The sequence below is a fragment of the Aethina tumida genome, chromosome 2 (assembly GCF_024364675.1).
Source record: "Aethina tumida isolate Nest 87 chromosome 2, icAetTumi1.1, whole genome shotgun sequence".
Classification (NCBI taxonomy): domain Eukaryota; kingdom Metazoa; phylum Arthropoda; class Insecta; order Coleoptera; family Nitidulidae; genus Aethina; species Aethina tumida.
In genome coordinates, this window is record NC_065436.1 from 22,928,840 (window position 1) to 22,943,842 (window position 15,003).

General features: G+C 29.1%; 1 protein-coding gene and 2 long non-coding RNA genes across 4 annotated transcripts in view; 1 reads left to right on the forward strand and 2 right to left on the reverse strand.

Annotated features, from left to right (window-relative positions):
- Positions 1-5,122, forward strand: part of LOC109594232 (two pore potassium channel protein sup-9) — a 125,219-nt gene extending 120,097 nt beyond the window's left edge. The window contains exons 1-7 of one of the 2 annotated variants that reach the window (XM_020009438.2): positions 236-492; positions 2,549-2,904; positions 3,654-3,936; positions 4,043-4,247; positions 4,425-4,598; positions 4,724-4,890; positions 4,984-5,122. In XM_020009438.2, coding sequence (XP_019864997.2) covers positions 2,778-2,904; positions 3,654-3,936; positions 4,043-4,247; positions 4,425-4,598; positions 4,724-4,890; positions 4,984-5,116 — 1,089 coding nt within the window. In that variant the 5' untranslated portion in view covers positions 236-492; positions 2,549-2,777 and the 3' untranslated portion in view covers positions 5,117-5,122. Of the gene's footprint in view, positions 1-235; positions 493-2,548; positions 2,905-3,653; positions 3,937-4,042; positions 4,248-4,424; positions 4,599-4,723; positions 4,891-4,983 lie in introns of those variants that run through there. The other variant, XM_049963445.1, reaches the window with a different exon arrangement.
- On the reverse strand, positions 3,497-3,904 carry LOC126264664 (uncharacterized). The gene is made up of 2 exons (XR_007547325.1): positions 3,782-3,904; positions 3,497-3,731 (listed from the first exon to the last, which is right to left on the reverse strand). It is a non-coding gene; the product is annotated as an uncharacterized LOC126264664 (long non-coding RNA).
- A 3,737-nt stretch (positions 5,123-8,859) lies between the features above and the next one.
- LOC109596765 (uncharacterized) lies at positions 8,860-14,554 on the reverse strand. Its single transcript, XR_007547334.1, has 10 exons — positions 14,532-14,554; positions 14,232-14,438; positions 12,578-13,110; positions 12,471-12,516; positions 11,790-12,317; positions 11,683-11,728; positions 11,002-11,529; positions 10,895-10,940; positions 10,213-10,741; positions 8,860-10,144 (listed from the first exon to the last, which is right to left on the reverse strand). It is a non-coding gene; the product is annotated as an uncharacterized LOC109596765 (long non-coding RNA).
- Between the last annotated feature and the right edge of the window lie 449 nt (positions 14,555-15,003).

A 15,003-nucleotide genomic window follows, 5' to 3' on the forward strand; every position in this document is an offset into this window, starting at 1 on the left:
CCTCCATATTTATCCTTAGCACCACATAGCCACTTTTCCTTCCCACTCATCAATATTTCATTTCACCCAGTAATGCTGCATAGTTTCGAATATCCCGCTCGATGGACCACTGATGGAGAAGAGATGAGATCCACCGAACGTAGTGACGTCATTGCGACGTCGTTATCGATTTTCACGGACCGCGTGTACCACTGAAAACCTTTACGAGCGTCGGGACGCTGGTCCAGCTCGCAGCCGGAATCTGTGCCATCCTCCGGGTACTGAAATTCTTCGGGTTTTCGAACCAATGCGTTGCGTAAACAGTACCAGGTTTCGAAGCTGGCTGCATTATTGACTGAAAACTAAACAATAGGTGAGCCGAATGTTTCAGTTTTTGTTTCAGTGCGGCAAGTGACATAAATTTAATGCGACAGTGTCCATCATTATTATACGGGGTGTGTTAACGAAAAATGGAAACTTTGTATGTGGATGAAGTGTTTCAAACTTAACAAGGTAACTGTTGTTATTTTGAATATGTGTATTGTGCATTTTATTTTTGTAAATTTACAGTGTATTGGCATTTTCAGGCGCCATATTATTCATGAAAAGTGCCAATATATTAAATATATGTGTTAGACAAAAAAATATTTAATTATATTGTAATAAATGTATAATATTATAATTAAATTTATAACTTAGCAGAATAAATACATTTAGTATATAAATGTAATATTTTTTAGAGTTAACTCTTAGGGAGCATTAATAATAAAATATATGAATAATTATATCCTTATAACATAACATACAACTTACTTGAAGATTTATTAATTTAATTAAGTGCCCTTTATGAAGTAACCACTTAATTATATTAAAAATTCTATATATTTTATAAGGTAAAATTTTTTATAATAGGTCAAACGCCATTTTCTCAAAGAAAATCTTTTTAGATGTTATTGACATTACATAATAATTCAATTTTCTTATTGGCAAAAATCTGACAGTCACTAAGTATTAATTAAAAAAATATTCTAATTTAATTTTGAAATTAATTTACATTTAAAAATATCGTGTTTTTATTTCCTGCATACTTTTGGCGACTATATAAACAAAAACAAATTTAGTTTTGTTCATCAGAGATTGAGAGTAAAACTTACAAATAAACTGTGTTAACTAATTTTAAACATAAATTGTTTTTTCTTCAACACAGTGACAGCTTATTAACTTCAACTCGCATATTTATTCCTGTAGGTACACTTCATTTATGTAAATGTATATGCAATATTCAAGTATCCCTGTGGATCGTAAAGAACGGCGCAATTTAGTTTCAAAAAGCTAAAACCTCAAGAGTCTTTAAATTGTCTCCCTGTTTTTTGAAATATATATCCATGGATCTTCTATAAAACAGTCATATTCAATTTAATACACCATTCTGGTTAAATTAAATGAAATTAATTATATTTAAATATCGTAAAATATATAGGAACCTTTTCAATAATATGTCCCATATTTTAATGAAATATAATAACGATTAAATATACCAATAAATTAGGTAAATTTAATATTTGTGATTTGATTTCAATAGTTTCCATATTTTAAATTAGTTTCATCTTGTTCTAATATATAGCATTTTAGCTTTAAAATTGACTGTCATATCTGATAAAATTTAGACTATATTTAAGTGTTTACCTAACTTATTTTTAGATTTGTAACAAACTTGAACTGTGTTTTTAATTTATCAACTAATTACAAATAATATGAGTTTGTGTGAGTGAGTCTTTAATATAAACTAATCTAAACATTAATTAAACTAAAATAAACAGAACTCTGCGAATGCTACATTAAATGAGAAGTCACATTCATAAAAATATATGTATTTAAATTATTTTTTACATGAAGTAATATAGATTTTAGTAGAAGAATAAATGTAACATAATAATTTATTTGTTGGATAGCTAATTATTATCTAAATTATTTTATATATTGATTTCCCAATTTATTAGAGAATATATATATATATATATATATATATATCCAGTGTATTCAACGATAAAAAATAATGTTTGCGAAACCAGATAAGCAAGAACGGCCACTGAAAAAGTAGTTCAATAGATAATAACAACCAATTATCCATAGAAATATTTGCATGGAAATTAATAGCTGCACATTTATGCAAACAGATTTCAATTAGCTTGCATATGTTCTGTAATTAATACAGATAGTACTGTTTGAATAGGTCCCAAGCTTCATAAATGTATGCTTGAATAAACAACTCCCGTATCAACATTTTCAAATTTGTTAATTAATTTAAGCAACTTCAACAAATTGGAAATCTAAAGCTACATGCAAGATAATGTTTGTTTATATTCATTTAAAGAATTGATTATTGAAATTAATTGTTGATATAATTTGTGTTTTATGTACTTCACTTGAAACTTATTGATTGATAAAAATAACAAACAAAATTGATACTTTATTAGTCAATTTTTATATTAACATTACGAAAATTATATATTGATATTCAAACGAAACTGAAAATTATTATATTTTTTTTTTCATTTGTTGCATGCAGGCTAGACAGTTGACCAGAAAGCCGCATGTTGAGCTGGGGCCCAGTTCCCAAAGTGTATGAAGAGTTAACAGATCGACGGCGAAAAACCGAAATCTACACGTTATCAGGAATAAAAGCCGGCGTAAGCCAGTTGCACATGCGGTCTTGGAGGAGGGGTTGGGGGGGCGTGTGCAGCTAGCGGCACGGGAGCCCCCCGGCCCCCCGGCATGACCATGTGCGTTAGAAGAGGATGAAGAAGCAAAACGTTCGCACGCTATCTCTAATCGTTTGTACCTTCACTTATTTGCTCATTGGGGCGGCCGTATTCGACGCCCTCGAGTCCAAAACGGAGAACCAGAGGAAAGTGGTTCTTCAAGGTACAGTATTATTTGCGGTACAATTATCGCGACCCCTTCTTTAAAACGTGACACTAATCATTCTTCTCTAAGAGCATTAGTATGCTTACATGTTAAATTGGATTGTAGTATTTTCAAGTCTCGCACAGTTATTTTAACGTCTATACGAAGCCTGGATGAAGAGAATGTGCTATTTCGTCTAGCAGAAAACGGTTCTACTCGTCTCACTACACTTTGTTAGATATTACACATAAAGGCCACTTGTTGTCTTAGATAGCCATGTTTCAAAATTGGCAAAATCTTCTTTGAGACATTTTAGAGTACTAAACAACAGATATATTAAGAACGAAACAAATAAATCATTCAATGCAATCCACAAAATGCCTTTTTGAAAATAAAAATTTTACAAGATAAAGAATTTTGCTAATCTTTTGTCTATTAAATATATAGAAGACGAAATATTATAATAATGGAACTGGTGAAAATAAAATAGATTGGCAATATTTTAAATCTATTTAATGTAGGAAATTCAAATTATCCTCTTCAAAAGACGCACAGTGAGTAAAAGGTTTGAAGACAAAACAAAGACAAAACTATGGAAATGTCTTTTTATTACTATACATTAGCCTTCTGGATTTAAAAATAAAATATATAATATTCTCCACAAATTTAATCACAATTTTTAACATCACTCAACATCTGAAACTACAAAATACTTACTATTATATGTAATATTTTATGTACTCAATATTATTACAAATTTTATACAGAAATCCAGTCAATAATTCGAAGGAAGTATAACATTACTGACGAGGACTATCGTATAATGGAAACGGTAGTTCTGAAATCTGAACCGCATAGAGCTGGACAACAGTGGAAATTCACTGGAGCATTTTACTTTGCAATTACCGTATTGACCACGATCGGTTATGGGCATTCGACACCAAGCACGATTTCCGGAAAACTCTTCACTATGTGCTATGCCATGATCGGCATACCGCTAGGCCTCGTTATGTTCCAGAGCATTGGTGAGAGAGTCAACAAGCTCAGCAGGTATTTAAAATTATGCTTTATCAATCATAATTTCAGTAGTCTGGCCTTGATTATATTCTTGGTGCTGCATTCTCTGGAGAACTATTGAAATAATTATTATTTTCAGTGTCATCATACGGTCAGTAAAATCCTCGTTGAACTGTAGACAAACTGCTGCGTCTGATTTAGATCTTATATGTGTGGTTACGTTCCTAAGCTCACTAACCATTGCTGGCGGTGCAGCGGCCTTTTCACGGTACGAAGGTTGGCCCTATTTTGACTCGGTCTATTATTGCTTTATCACGCTTACAACAATTGGTTTTGGAGATATGGTAAGTTGTTCCACAAATAATACTCAGAATACGGCGATCACCAATTCTGCAACTAAAATAAATGTATTAAATTAAGTAATAAATGTATTAATTAATTTGTAAAATTTAACACAAAGCATTTAAGTAAAAGACTAACACAGTATACAGTAAAAACATAATTTTTCTTTTATATTATAGGTGGCCCTACAGAAAGACAATGCTCTGAGCAAAAAACCGGAATACGTCATGTTCTCGCTCATTTTTATTCTTTTTGGTTTAGCTATTGTTGCTGCCTCGCTTAACTTACTCGTATTACGTTTTGTAACAATGAATACGGAAGATGAACGAAGAGATGAAGCGCAAGCGATGCAGGTAAGAGTTTATTTTATTTGTTGCTCCTAACAATATTTCATTCAAATAATTAGATCGTTTTCCAGTTTAAATCAGTTCTAATTCATAATGTAGTTATTATCTACTATGTTGAATTTGTATTTTAGGCATTGGCAGGAGCTGTACGTTTAGAAGGTGATGTAATAACAGCGAATGGTTCCATTCTTAGTGGACAGTTAGGACATCACGTCACTGAAACCACATCATTAGATGCAGATGAGACTTCTGTTTGTTCTTGTCCTTGCGGATGTATTCCGACATCCAGCAGGCACCGGTAAATTTAATTTCTAATCTCCATTCAATCAATTACAACTCAATCAGTACTCTGATGTTCCAAATACCTGTACTAATACAAGTTATTTTTCAGATTTACTGTTCGTAGATCGCCAACTCAAATTCGTCACCTGCTCCCAGTGTTACCGATGCACGAACTACACTTGCCCCAAGGGCCACTTTTACCCACGCCCGTCATCTGCCCAAATCATAGGGCTTCAATATGATTCGATGCAATTGTGATATGGACACTTGTGTTTTATAATTTCAAATTAATTCAAGTGTCAAATTTGATTAAATAAGGGTTGACATCGACTCCAGAAAGACGGAGGCTCCAAGGTTCCTCTGAACAGGTCTTATGATAGATATTAACTTGCATTTTATATCAATTTTAGATAAATAGTCGATAACCCATTAAAATATAAATTTTAATATTTAATATTATTATTATTATTATTATTATTATTATTATTATTATTATTATTTATCAGATTATTAAAATTACAGATTGATTGATGATCACAGTTATCGCTCCTGAATCCATATAAAATTCACCCCAAAAAACTTCAAACTAAAATGTATTATTAAATTTGCGTCATGGAGTTGTTGACTATTTCTCTATGCATAATTTATCAAATTATGTAGGTTGGGACATATAGAATCCAACAAGCGATTTTCGGGATCAAGTAAAATTAGACACCGCTTTTGGTAATAATAGAATGTATACGTGATTCCAAAAATGCATTACAGAATATCAGTTTGACCTTAAAAGGATCAATATTCATCTCATAATTATAAATTTCCATCACTCTTTATAATTGGAATAAAAATATGTTTCACATATCAAAAGAAAATAAAGAGAAAACTTTCGATTTTTTATTAGAAACAAATTTTGCACACATGTAATAATAACTAAAATTATTTTTTATTATAAGTATAAAAATTGTGCACGTTTAAAAGGCAGATGCATTTTTGGTACCATAGTATTTAACGAATAATAAAAATAGTTCTTCCTAATATAGCATCATAAAGCAAAAAATAATTCGCAAGGTGCTTCCTGAATGATATACATCTTGTAAAATTGATAAAACTCGTTCAAGCTTTTATTTACCATATTAGAAATTTAAACACCAATATTTTAATATTGATATCAAAATATATATAAAACCCACATACATACGTTAAAAGTAAATATTTCCAATAATTATCTTACTATATAATGAGAATTGAAAAATATCGAAAATAAATTTGGTATTTTTATTCACATATTGGTGAATAAATTTAATATTGCTATGTAAATACACTATTACCATTTGTAAATATATATCCTAAAAGTACTGACTCAGATGTTTTAAAATAAATTTTATTTATAAGGGTAATTTTTATACTATAGCGGATCGTTTTAAGGAAAGAATACACATTTGGCCTAAATTTATAATCGGATCACTCATAGATTTTTTATGCTATAATGTCGGAAATCTACTAGGTTTACAAATGTTCTTTCTCTTAAAACATGCTAAATATTTTAAAATTATTCCAATTTTATGAAGTTTAACATTTCAGTAAACAAAGGCGAAAATTTACTGATTAAAGGCTTGTTTCATCGATCCATATAAAAACGCTGCTTCTTCACTGTTTAGATAGTTTGTACATAATGAATCAACAAATCCTTTTAAAAGATATAACATTAAATTTGAGTAATGTAACATTGGTTTATATAGAAGTTTGATAGTTTGAATGAAATAACACTGTGAATATTCTTTGAAAACTGAGGAAAAAGAATTTTTAAATTGTTATCCACACATATTACACGTAAAATATTTTACTCAAATTTATATTTATCTCTTAATGTTGCATGTTGGAATTTATAAATATAGTATGTGTACATAAATTCAAAATTCGTAAAACAATCAGAATAAACTATTGATTCTAAATCGCTGACATACAAGTGTAGGATAGATATTGTATTCTATGTATCTAATTGGGTTTTTAATATAGTTTATTGAATTTTAAAGTGTTATCGAAAATTTTTCTATTACGATGTTTTGGCAGCTAATATTAATAAGAAAAATAATCGTTGAAATTTAATAAAACCAAAATTTAGCAATACATCAGATTCAAAATTATATTATAATAAATTTATTTTTAATCATAAAACTCAATGGTATTCCTATCGCTTGTTTTTGTATTTGATATTTTAAAAATAATTTTAATAAGATAAAAGAACTGATAAATATCCAATTAATAACTAATAATATAAAATGCATCTCATGCATGCTACATGTAGACTTGTATACTTGTTTTAGATTTTAATTTTTACTTGTGATTGTTATTACTGCTTGTTATACTAAGTGTTTTGTAATAAAGATGGTGAATTAAACTCAAAACCATGGTCGGCGCTCTTAAATTAAGAAGACTTGGTCATAGGTTACGCTGTATATAATTAATACTTTTTAATAAAAAATGGTGTTTAAAATACTGTATGCATTTAAATCACATGTATACTGCCGAAATAATTTCTTTTTAATAAAATATTAAAGTAAAATGTGAATTATCTATATTAACCAAACTCCGTTATATACACAGCCTGTCGTTTAAATGGATAATTTGAATTTCCTATTAGAATGTTGTCAAATATTGCAAATATATTTTTTTAATAATATCATTATAAATATTATCAACATTCACAATATCGGGAGCTGTAATATTTCGATTATAAATTGCAAAAACATGTTACAAAATACAATAATTTGTATGGTTTTTAAATAGAACAATAATTAAATAATTCATAAAAAGTGCAATAATAATTGTAGAGTTATACAGAATTATAAAAGTAAAGTAAAACATTTATCTTGGTTATTCCTGGATTTAGTGTCTCCTAAACGATTTAAATTATGTACAAGGAAGTAGTTAAAAAAAAAAAATTTATAATAGTTGTGATACCATTTCATTTTTAGTGAAATGTGGTTCGCAACTAACTACGCACTAAGATGCATTTTCTGATGTACAACAACTTTTTTATTTCTTCTAGTGACGTTCGTACAGTGTGAATTTCAACTAAATTTGTGTGAAGAAAAATATTCTTATATTCCATTTACTATATTATAAAAATCTGTATATGGGGGAATATTTTAAATATATATTTTTTTAAAACTGGAACAACTATTTTAGATAAAAATACACTATAAATATTATAAATAATTTATTACTTAATAAGTTAAAATATATATTAAAATACATTAGTATTTTCTTCAATAATTCTTTTTAACTCTTTTTCTACCAATTGTATCTCCCTTTCATTATCCATATTACAACTAAGGAAAACAGTCTTGTTCAATTTCTTCGTTAATCTACTTGCCATCAATGCAGATACAGACCCTATCACTTCGCCCTTTAATGTTGTTGTAACTGGAGATGTACTAAACCTGTTAACCATTGCCAAAGAAAGGTCTTTTAACACCATGTCATCTTCCTCGTTTATGTAAATCAAAATAGAGTCTACCATTTGGATAACTTGTATAACTATCTTTTTGTCCAATATTTCCCTTGTGAAGTTATGAACATTGAAAAGGGGTGGTAAATATTCTACTGGCATTTTCTAAAACTTGTGAATATTAGTAAACATTTCTACCTTTCCACAACAATTTGTTTTTACATACCTAAATAATGAAACTGCAATAATTCAAAATTTAAAGGGAAAATTTGAGGTTATAATTTACATTTCATTTGATAGAATGTTCATTGTTTAAAAAAGTTATTATTACGAATTTCTACAATCAGGTTAGGTCTTATGTGGGTGTTCTGTGGTATTTTACATATTGCCCTTTTGTTTTCTATCTGAAGAAGCCGGGAGGATGGAATAAAGCCAATTAATTAAAATGGTTTGAATTTTTAGTTGTAGGTAAATTATTTCTTATAATTCTTTACTAACTAAAATCATAGTTGTATTTATGCTTTGTAATTCAATAATTCAATTAACAATATGTTCACTTTGCATTACAATCATATTAGAAATAAAATAACATCAAATTTGGATAATATGTTTATACAGGATGTTTCATAACTTATCCTAAATCAGATATGTCCAGTAGAAGTATTTCTAAATAATAAGTCGATTTCTTAAACAGACAGAAAACGAGATAAAAAATGTTAAAGTTTGTAACAAACCTTACTCTACAAAAACTGTTCAAAATTTCTCCTTTAATAGTAAAAATAATAAGAATCGAATATTTATTTACATGTTCGTCTCTTACAACACCCTTTGAATTTATCGGAAATATTTGACGTACTATTAAATTACATTAAAAGATATATAGAAAAAACAATGTTATTTATTGCAAGGTAATTAAATGCACGTCCTATACTAAATTATAATTTACTAAAATCTAAACAACTATAAATACATCAAAAAACTTTTGTAAATGTTTTAACTAAAAAAGGAATATTTAAGATAAATATTTAACAACGCAAATTTTGAAATTTATTTAATTTAATTTCAAAACAATATACTAAAATTGTGACGTTTCACGTAAACGGCTTACGTTTTATGCAACGATACCGATGCGTTTTATGTTAAACGTATTTCTGCAATTTGCGGTTTACAAGATTATTATACAAGTTTCAACGAATTGCTACGTTAACCATGGTATGACTTACGTTCTACGCTCTACGTTTTTGCGTTACGTTCGACGTTATACGTATTTTTGCTAATGCGTTATACGGTCTACGTTATACGATTGACGGACTACGTTATGCGTTTTACGGATTACATTTTACGATCAATGTAACAATTTAACTCGCGAAATGTTATAACCAAAGAATGAACATTTTTGCTAATTGCGTTATACGTCCTATGTTACGTCTTACAGGGACTACGTATACATTATACGGATTACATTTCACACTCAACGTCAACAATTTTACACATATTAAATGATTACGCACATTTTAGACTCATGATGCTTCCTTTAATAGTTAAAATACTAAGAATCTAATGTTTATATATGATACATTTGATACAATTTAAATTTTGACAATATATACATAATTGTCCTATTCTGAGTTAACGTTCAGACGGAATTTACAACAAACAGAATAAGTGTTCTTAAAAATTCTTGGCATTACTGGTGGTCGCCACAGTCTCCAAACATATCAGTCGTCATACTCTAGATGCGTCCATGGTCTCTTATTAGTAATCCAAACAGCGAGAATACATATAGAAAATCTTATCTTAAAATGCCTCGTTCTGTATCCACCTAAAATCATGTACAAACATACAATTAATATCATTATTTAATTGAAAAATAATACTATTATTTATTACCTTTAACACTGTTTGTCTGTCGTCATACTCTAGATGATTAGTCTCTATTTAGTACCCAGCGAAAATATAAATAGAAAATCTTCTCTAAATGTTTCAACTAAAGAAAGAACATTTCAAAAGACTATTTAATATCGCAAATTTTTATGAGAATCAAACTCAATTTCCGAAACTGCAAAAACTGCTTATCCTTTAAGATAACTAACAACGAAATTGAGAATCCAGCTCAATATTAAAGTGCAAATTTTGGACTCACGACTCCACTTATCCAAGTAAGATGTCAACTATTTTCAGTGGACCTCTTCAATGTCAGGTCTGACGCACTGCTGCCGCAAAGCTGCCTAGTAGAGCTTAATAGTTCTATGACCAAGACTCCGGGTCAGAACCCAATTGCATGGGGGACTAAAAATCGCTTCCTCATTACTTATCCAAGTAAAGTGTGAAATTTAGTTATTATAAAAAAGTGTCCTTTCAATTGTTAAAACTTTGAGAGTCGATTACTTATTTATATTCATAACAGCTCCCACACGTTCTGTAAGATTAGACAAAAATTATTACTTCAAAAAATCAATCAATGAACATTAATTTGTAGTATCTACAGATGATAATATACTCGCCATCAAAAACTGACCTAAGAGTTGTTTTGACGACAAAAAAACCTGAAGTAATATCTTGAAAAACTTACTTTGCGTCATTAGTTGCCCAGTTAACATGTCTCGTTCTGTATCCACCTAAAATCATTTACAAACATACAATTAATATCATTATTTAATTGAAAAATAATACTATTACCTTTAACGATGTTTGTCTGTCGTCACACTCTAGATGATTTGTCTCTATTTAGTATCCAGCGAAAATATAAATAGAAAATCTTCTCTAAATGTTTCAACTAAAGAAAGAACATTCCAAAAGACTATTAAATATCGCAAATTTTTATGAGTATCAAACTCAATTTCCGAAACTGCAAAACTGCTTATCCTTTAAGATAACTAACAACAAAATTGAAAATCCAGCTCAATATTATAGTGTAAATTTTAGACTCGCGACTCCACTTATCCAAGTAAAGAGTCAACTATTTTCAGTGAACCTCTTCAATGTCAGGTCTGACGCACTGCTGCCGCAAAGCTGCCTAGTAGAGCTTAATAGTTCTATGACCAAGACTCCGGGTCAGAACCCAATTGCATGGGGGACTAAAAATCGCTTCCTCATTACTTATCCAAGTAAAGTGTGAAATTTAGTTATTATAAAAAAGTGTCCTTTCAATTGTTAAAACTTTGAGAGTCGATTACTTATTTATATTCATAACAGCTCCCACACGTTCTGTAAGATTAGACAAAAATTATTGCTTCAAAAAATCAATCAATGAACATTAATTTGTAGTATCTACAGATGATAATATACTCGCCATCAAAAACTGACCTAAGAGTTGGTTTGACGACAAAAAAACCTGAAGTAATATCTTGAAAAACTTACTTTGCGTCATTAGTTGCCCAGTTAACATGTCTCGTTCTGTATCCACCTAAAATCATTTACAAACATACAATTAATATCATTATTTAATTGAAAAATAATACTATTACCTTTAACGATGTTTGTCTGTCGTCACACTCTAGATGATTTGTCTCTATTTAGTATCCAGCGAAAATATAAATAGAAAATCTTCTCTAAATGTTTCAACTAAAGAAAGAACATTCCAAAAGACCATTAAATATCGCAAATTTTTATGAGTATCGAACTCAATTTCCGAAACTGCAAAACTGCTTATCCTTTAAGATAACTAACAACAAAATTGAGAATCCAGCTCAATATTAAAGTGCAAATTTTAGACTCGCGACTCCACTTATCCAAGTAAAGAGTCAACTATTTTCAGTGAACCTCTTCAATGTCAGGTCTGACGCACTGCTGCCGCAAAGCTGCCTAATAGAGCTTAATAGTTCTATGACCAAGACTCCGGGTCAGAACCCAATTGCATGAGAGACTAAAAATCGCTTCCTCATTACTTATCCAAGTAAAGTGTTAAATTTAGTTATTATAAAAAAGTGTCCTTTCAATTGTTAAAACTTTGAGAGTCGATTACTTATTTATATTCATAACAGCTCCCACACGTTCTGTAAGATTAGACAAATATTATTGCTTCAAAAAATCAATCAATGAACATTAATTTGTAGTATCTACAGATGATAAAATACTCGCCATCAAAAACCGACCTAAGAGTTGGTTTGACGACAGAAAAACCTGAAGTAATATCTTGAAAAACTTACTTTGCGTCATTAGTTGCCCAGTTAACATTTTTCGTTCTGTATCCACCTAAAATCATTTACAAACATACAATTAATATCATTATTTAATTGAAAAATAATACTATTACCTTTAACGATGTTTGTCTGTCGTCGCACTCTAGATGGTTGGTCTCTATTTAGTACTCAGCGAAAATATAAATAGAAAATCTTCTCTAAATGTTTCAACTAAAGAAAGAACATTTCAAAAGACTATTTAATATCGCAAATTTTTATGAGAATCAAACTCAATTTCCGAAACTGCAAAAACTGCTTATCCTTTAAGATAACTAACAACAAAATTGAGAATCCAGCTCAATATTATAGTGCAAATTTTAGACTCGCGACTCCACTTATCCAAGTAAAAAGTCAACTATTTTCAGTGAACCTCTTCAATGTCAGGTCTGACGCACTGCTGCCGCAAAGCTGCCTAGTAGAGCTTAATAGTTCTATGACCAAGACTCCGGGTCAGAACCCAATTGCATGGAGGACTGAAAATCGTTTTCTCTTTATTTATCCAAATAAAGTATTAAATATTACTGATAATTTTTAAAGAATGTTCTTTTAATGTTTAAAACGTTAAGAGTCGATTGCTTATTTATATTCCTAACGGCTTTGATACGTTCTGTAATAATAAAAAAAGATCATAAACGAGGTACTATAAATTTGTAATCTAATTTAAAATGCATATATTAAAAAAGTAATTGAAATAAGTAACAAATTTTCCAATAAGAGAAGAAATGAAAAGGCTCGCTATTTTAATTCAGCTTATTAGTCATGTATGTTACGAGCATCAGTTTTCAACTTTGGTTATGCAAACAATCTTCAACAAATTCATTATGTTTAACATTTGTTTTAATTTATTTAATTATAAGTTAACATATTCAAATAATTTATAATTATTTTTTTATTTTAAATGATATAACTAGGGTATAAATATTTATTAAATAAATAAAATCAGTATATATATTTACACAACTTGCCGTTATTTTCATTTATATTAATATATTTTTGATTAATTAACTCACTAGGCGGGTAGTAAAATAGTCCAAACTAAGTTGTTGAATCATAACAAAAAATAAGAGATAATTCTTTCAGTTCCGTATGTAAATCAATAGAGTAAAATTATCCCACTCCGCTTTTAAAGTAAGTACATTTAAAAAGGTATAAATTACCCGGCCCTCTAACAATCAACACTTCTTGAGACAGGTATTTTTACCCGACCCGCTTATAATGTGTTAATATATACTGTGAATATCAACTCCTACTTTAATAATTGTCAATGCACATCTTATCAAAATATTTAAAAAGGAACTAAATGCCCCAGTTGGCCCCAGATTATAAAAAATGACAAGCTTACTTGATCGCCCCAAATTTGCTATCATCTTAATCCTTCTCTAACATTTATTAATATGTATTTCGTTGTTTGTCACCGTTACTCGAACAAGTGCAAAATTCCAACTTTGAGTTTAGTAATATCGAACAATCACTTGATGATGATAAAGAAAAATTCGTTCATAGAAACAGTCGTTGAAGTCTTTGTGCCAAATTAATAATAATTTGTATTTAAACTAAGAGTTAGTTACACTAATTTCAAATTTTGAAATGCATAGGTAATATAACAATTGTATATTTGATTTCTTTATATAACATATATATATATATATATATATATATATATATATATATATATAACAGTTTTTATACGTATAATTGTATACTTTCAATTAATTAATATATACTTACAATATTGTCTTCAAGCTTATTAATTGTCACTGCACACCTTATCGGAATGTTTCAAAATGATCTAAATGCCCCGGTTGAGCCACAGATTAAAAAAAATTCACAGCTTACTTGATCGACACAATTCTGCTGTAATCTTTATCCTTCACTAACACTTATTAACATGTATTTTTCTCTCACTCTTTCATGAACAAATGCAAAATTTTGAGTCTAGTAGTATCGATTAGAAATAATTCAATATTAAACAGAATATTATTACGAAACTAATTACAGTATAATAAGAGAAGAGAACGGTGGCGTTACCTGAGTTTTTTAGAAGAAAAAACTTGATATTTTTATATCGTATCAGTCTTCAATACCGGTTATACAATCAATCGCCAATAAGATTAGTTTAGCTTATATACGATTTGTTACACATTGAAAGATTTAAAGAACGTCTTAAACAAAATAAGTTTAAATAAAATAAAGTATGATATTCCACTGTTTCCATATTTAATGAATAAATAAATAAGAAAAGAAGGGCAAATTTAAAAGAAAATTTATTAAAAAAAACAATAAATAAGTCTCAGTTGATAAACACGACGAACGCCAGGTAAACACGTTCCGAGTGAAAAAAATAAGTAAAAAATATTAAAAAAAATGTTACACAAACACTTTAATTTGTTCTAATTAATCTTCATAACAACTATTCATTTTTTTTTCAGAAGTAATTGCTTTAAAATCCATCTTTAAATAAAATAATTTAAAAACCTTGTAAACAATTGATTTGTAATAA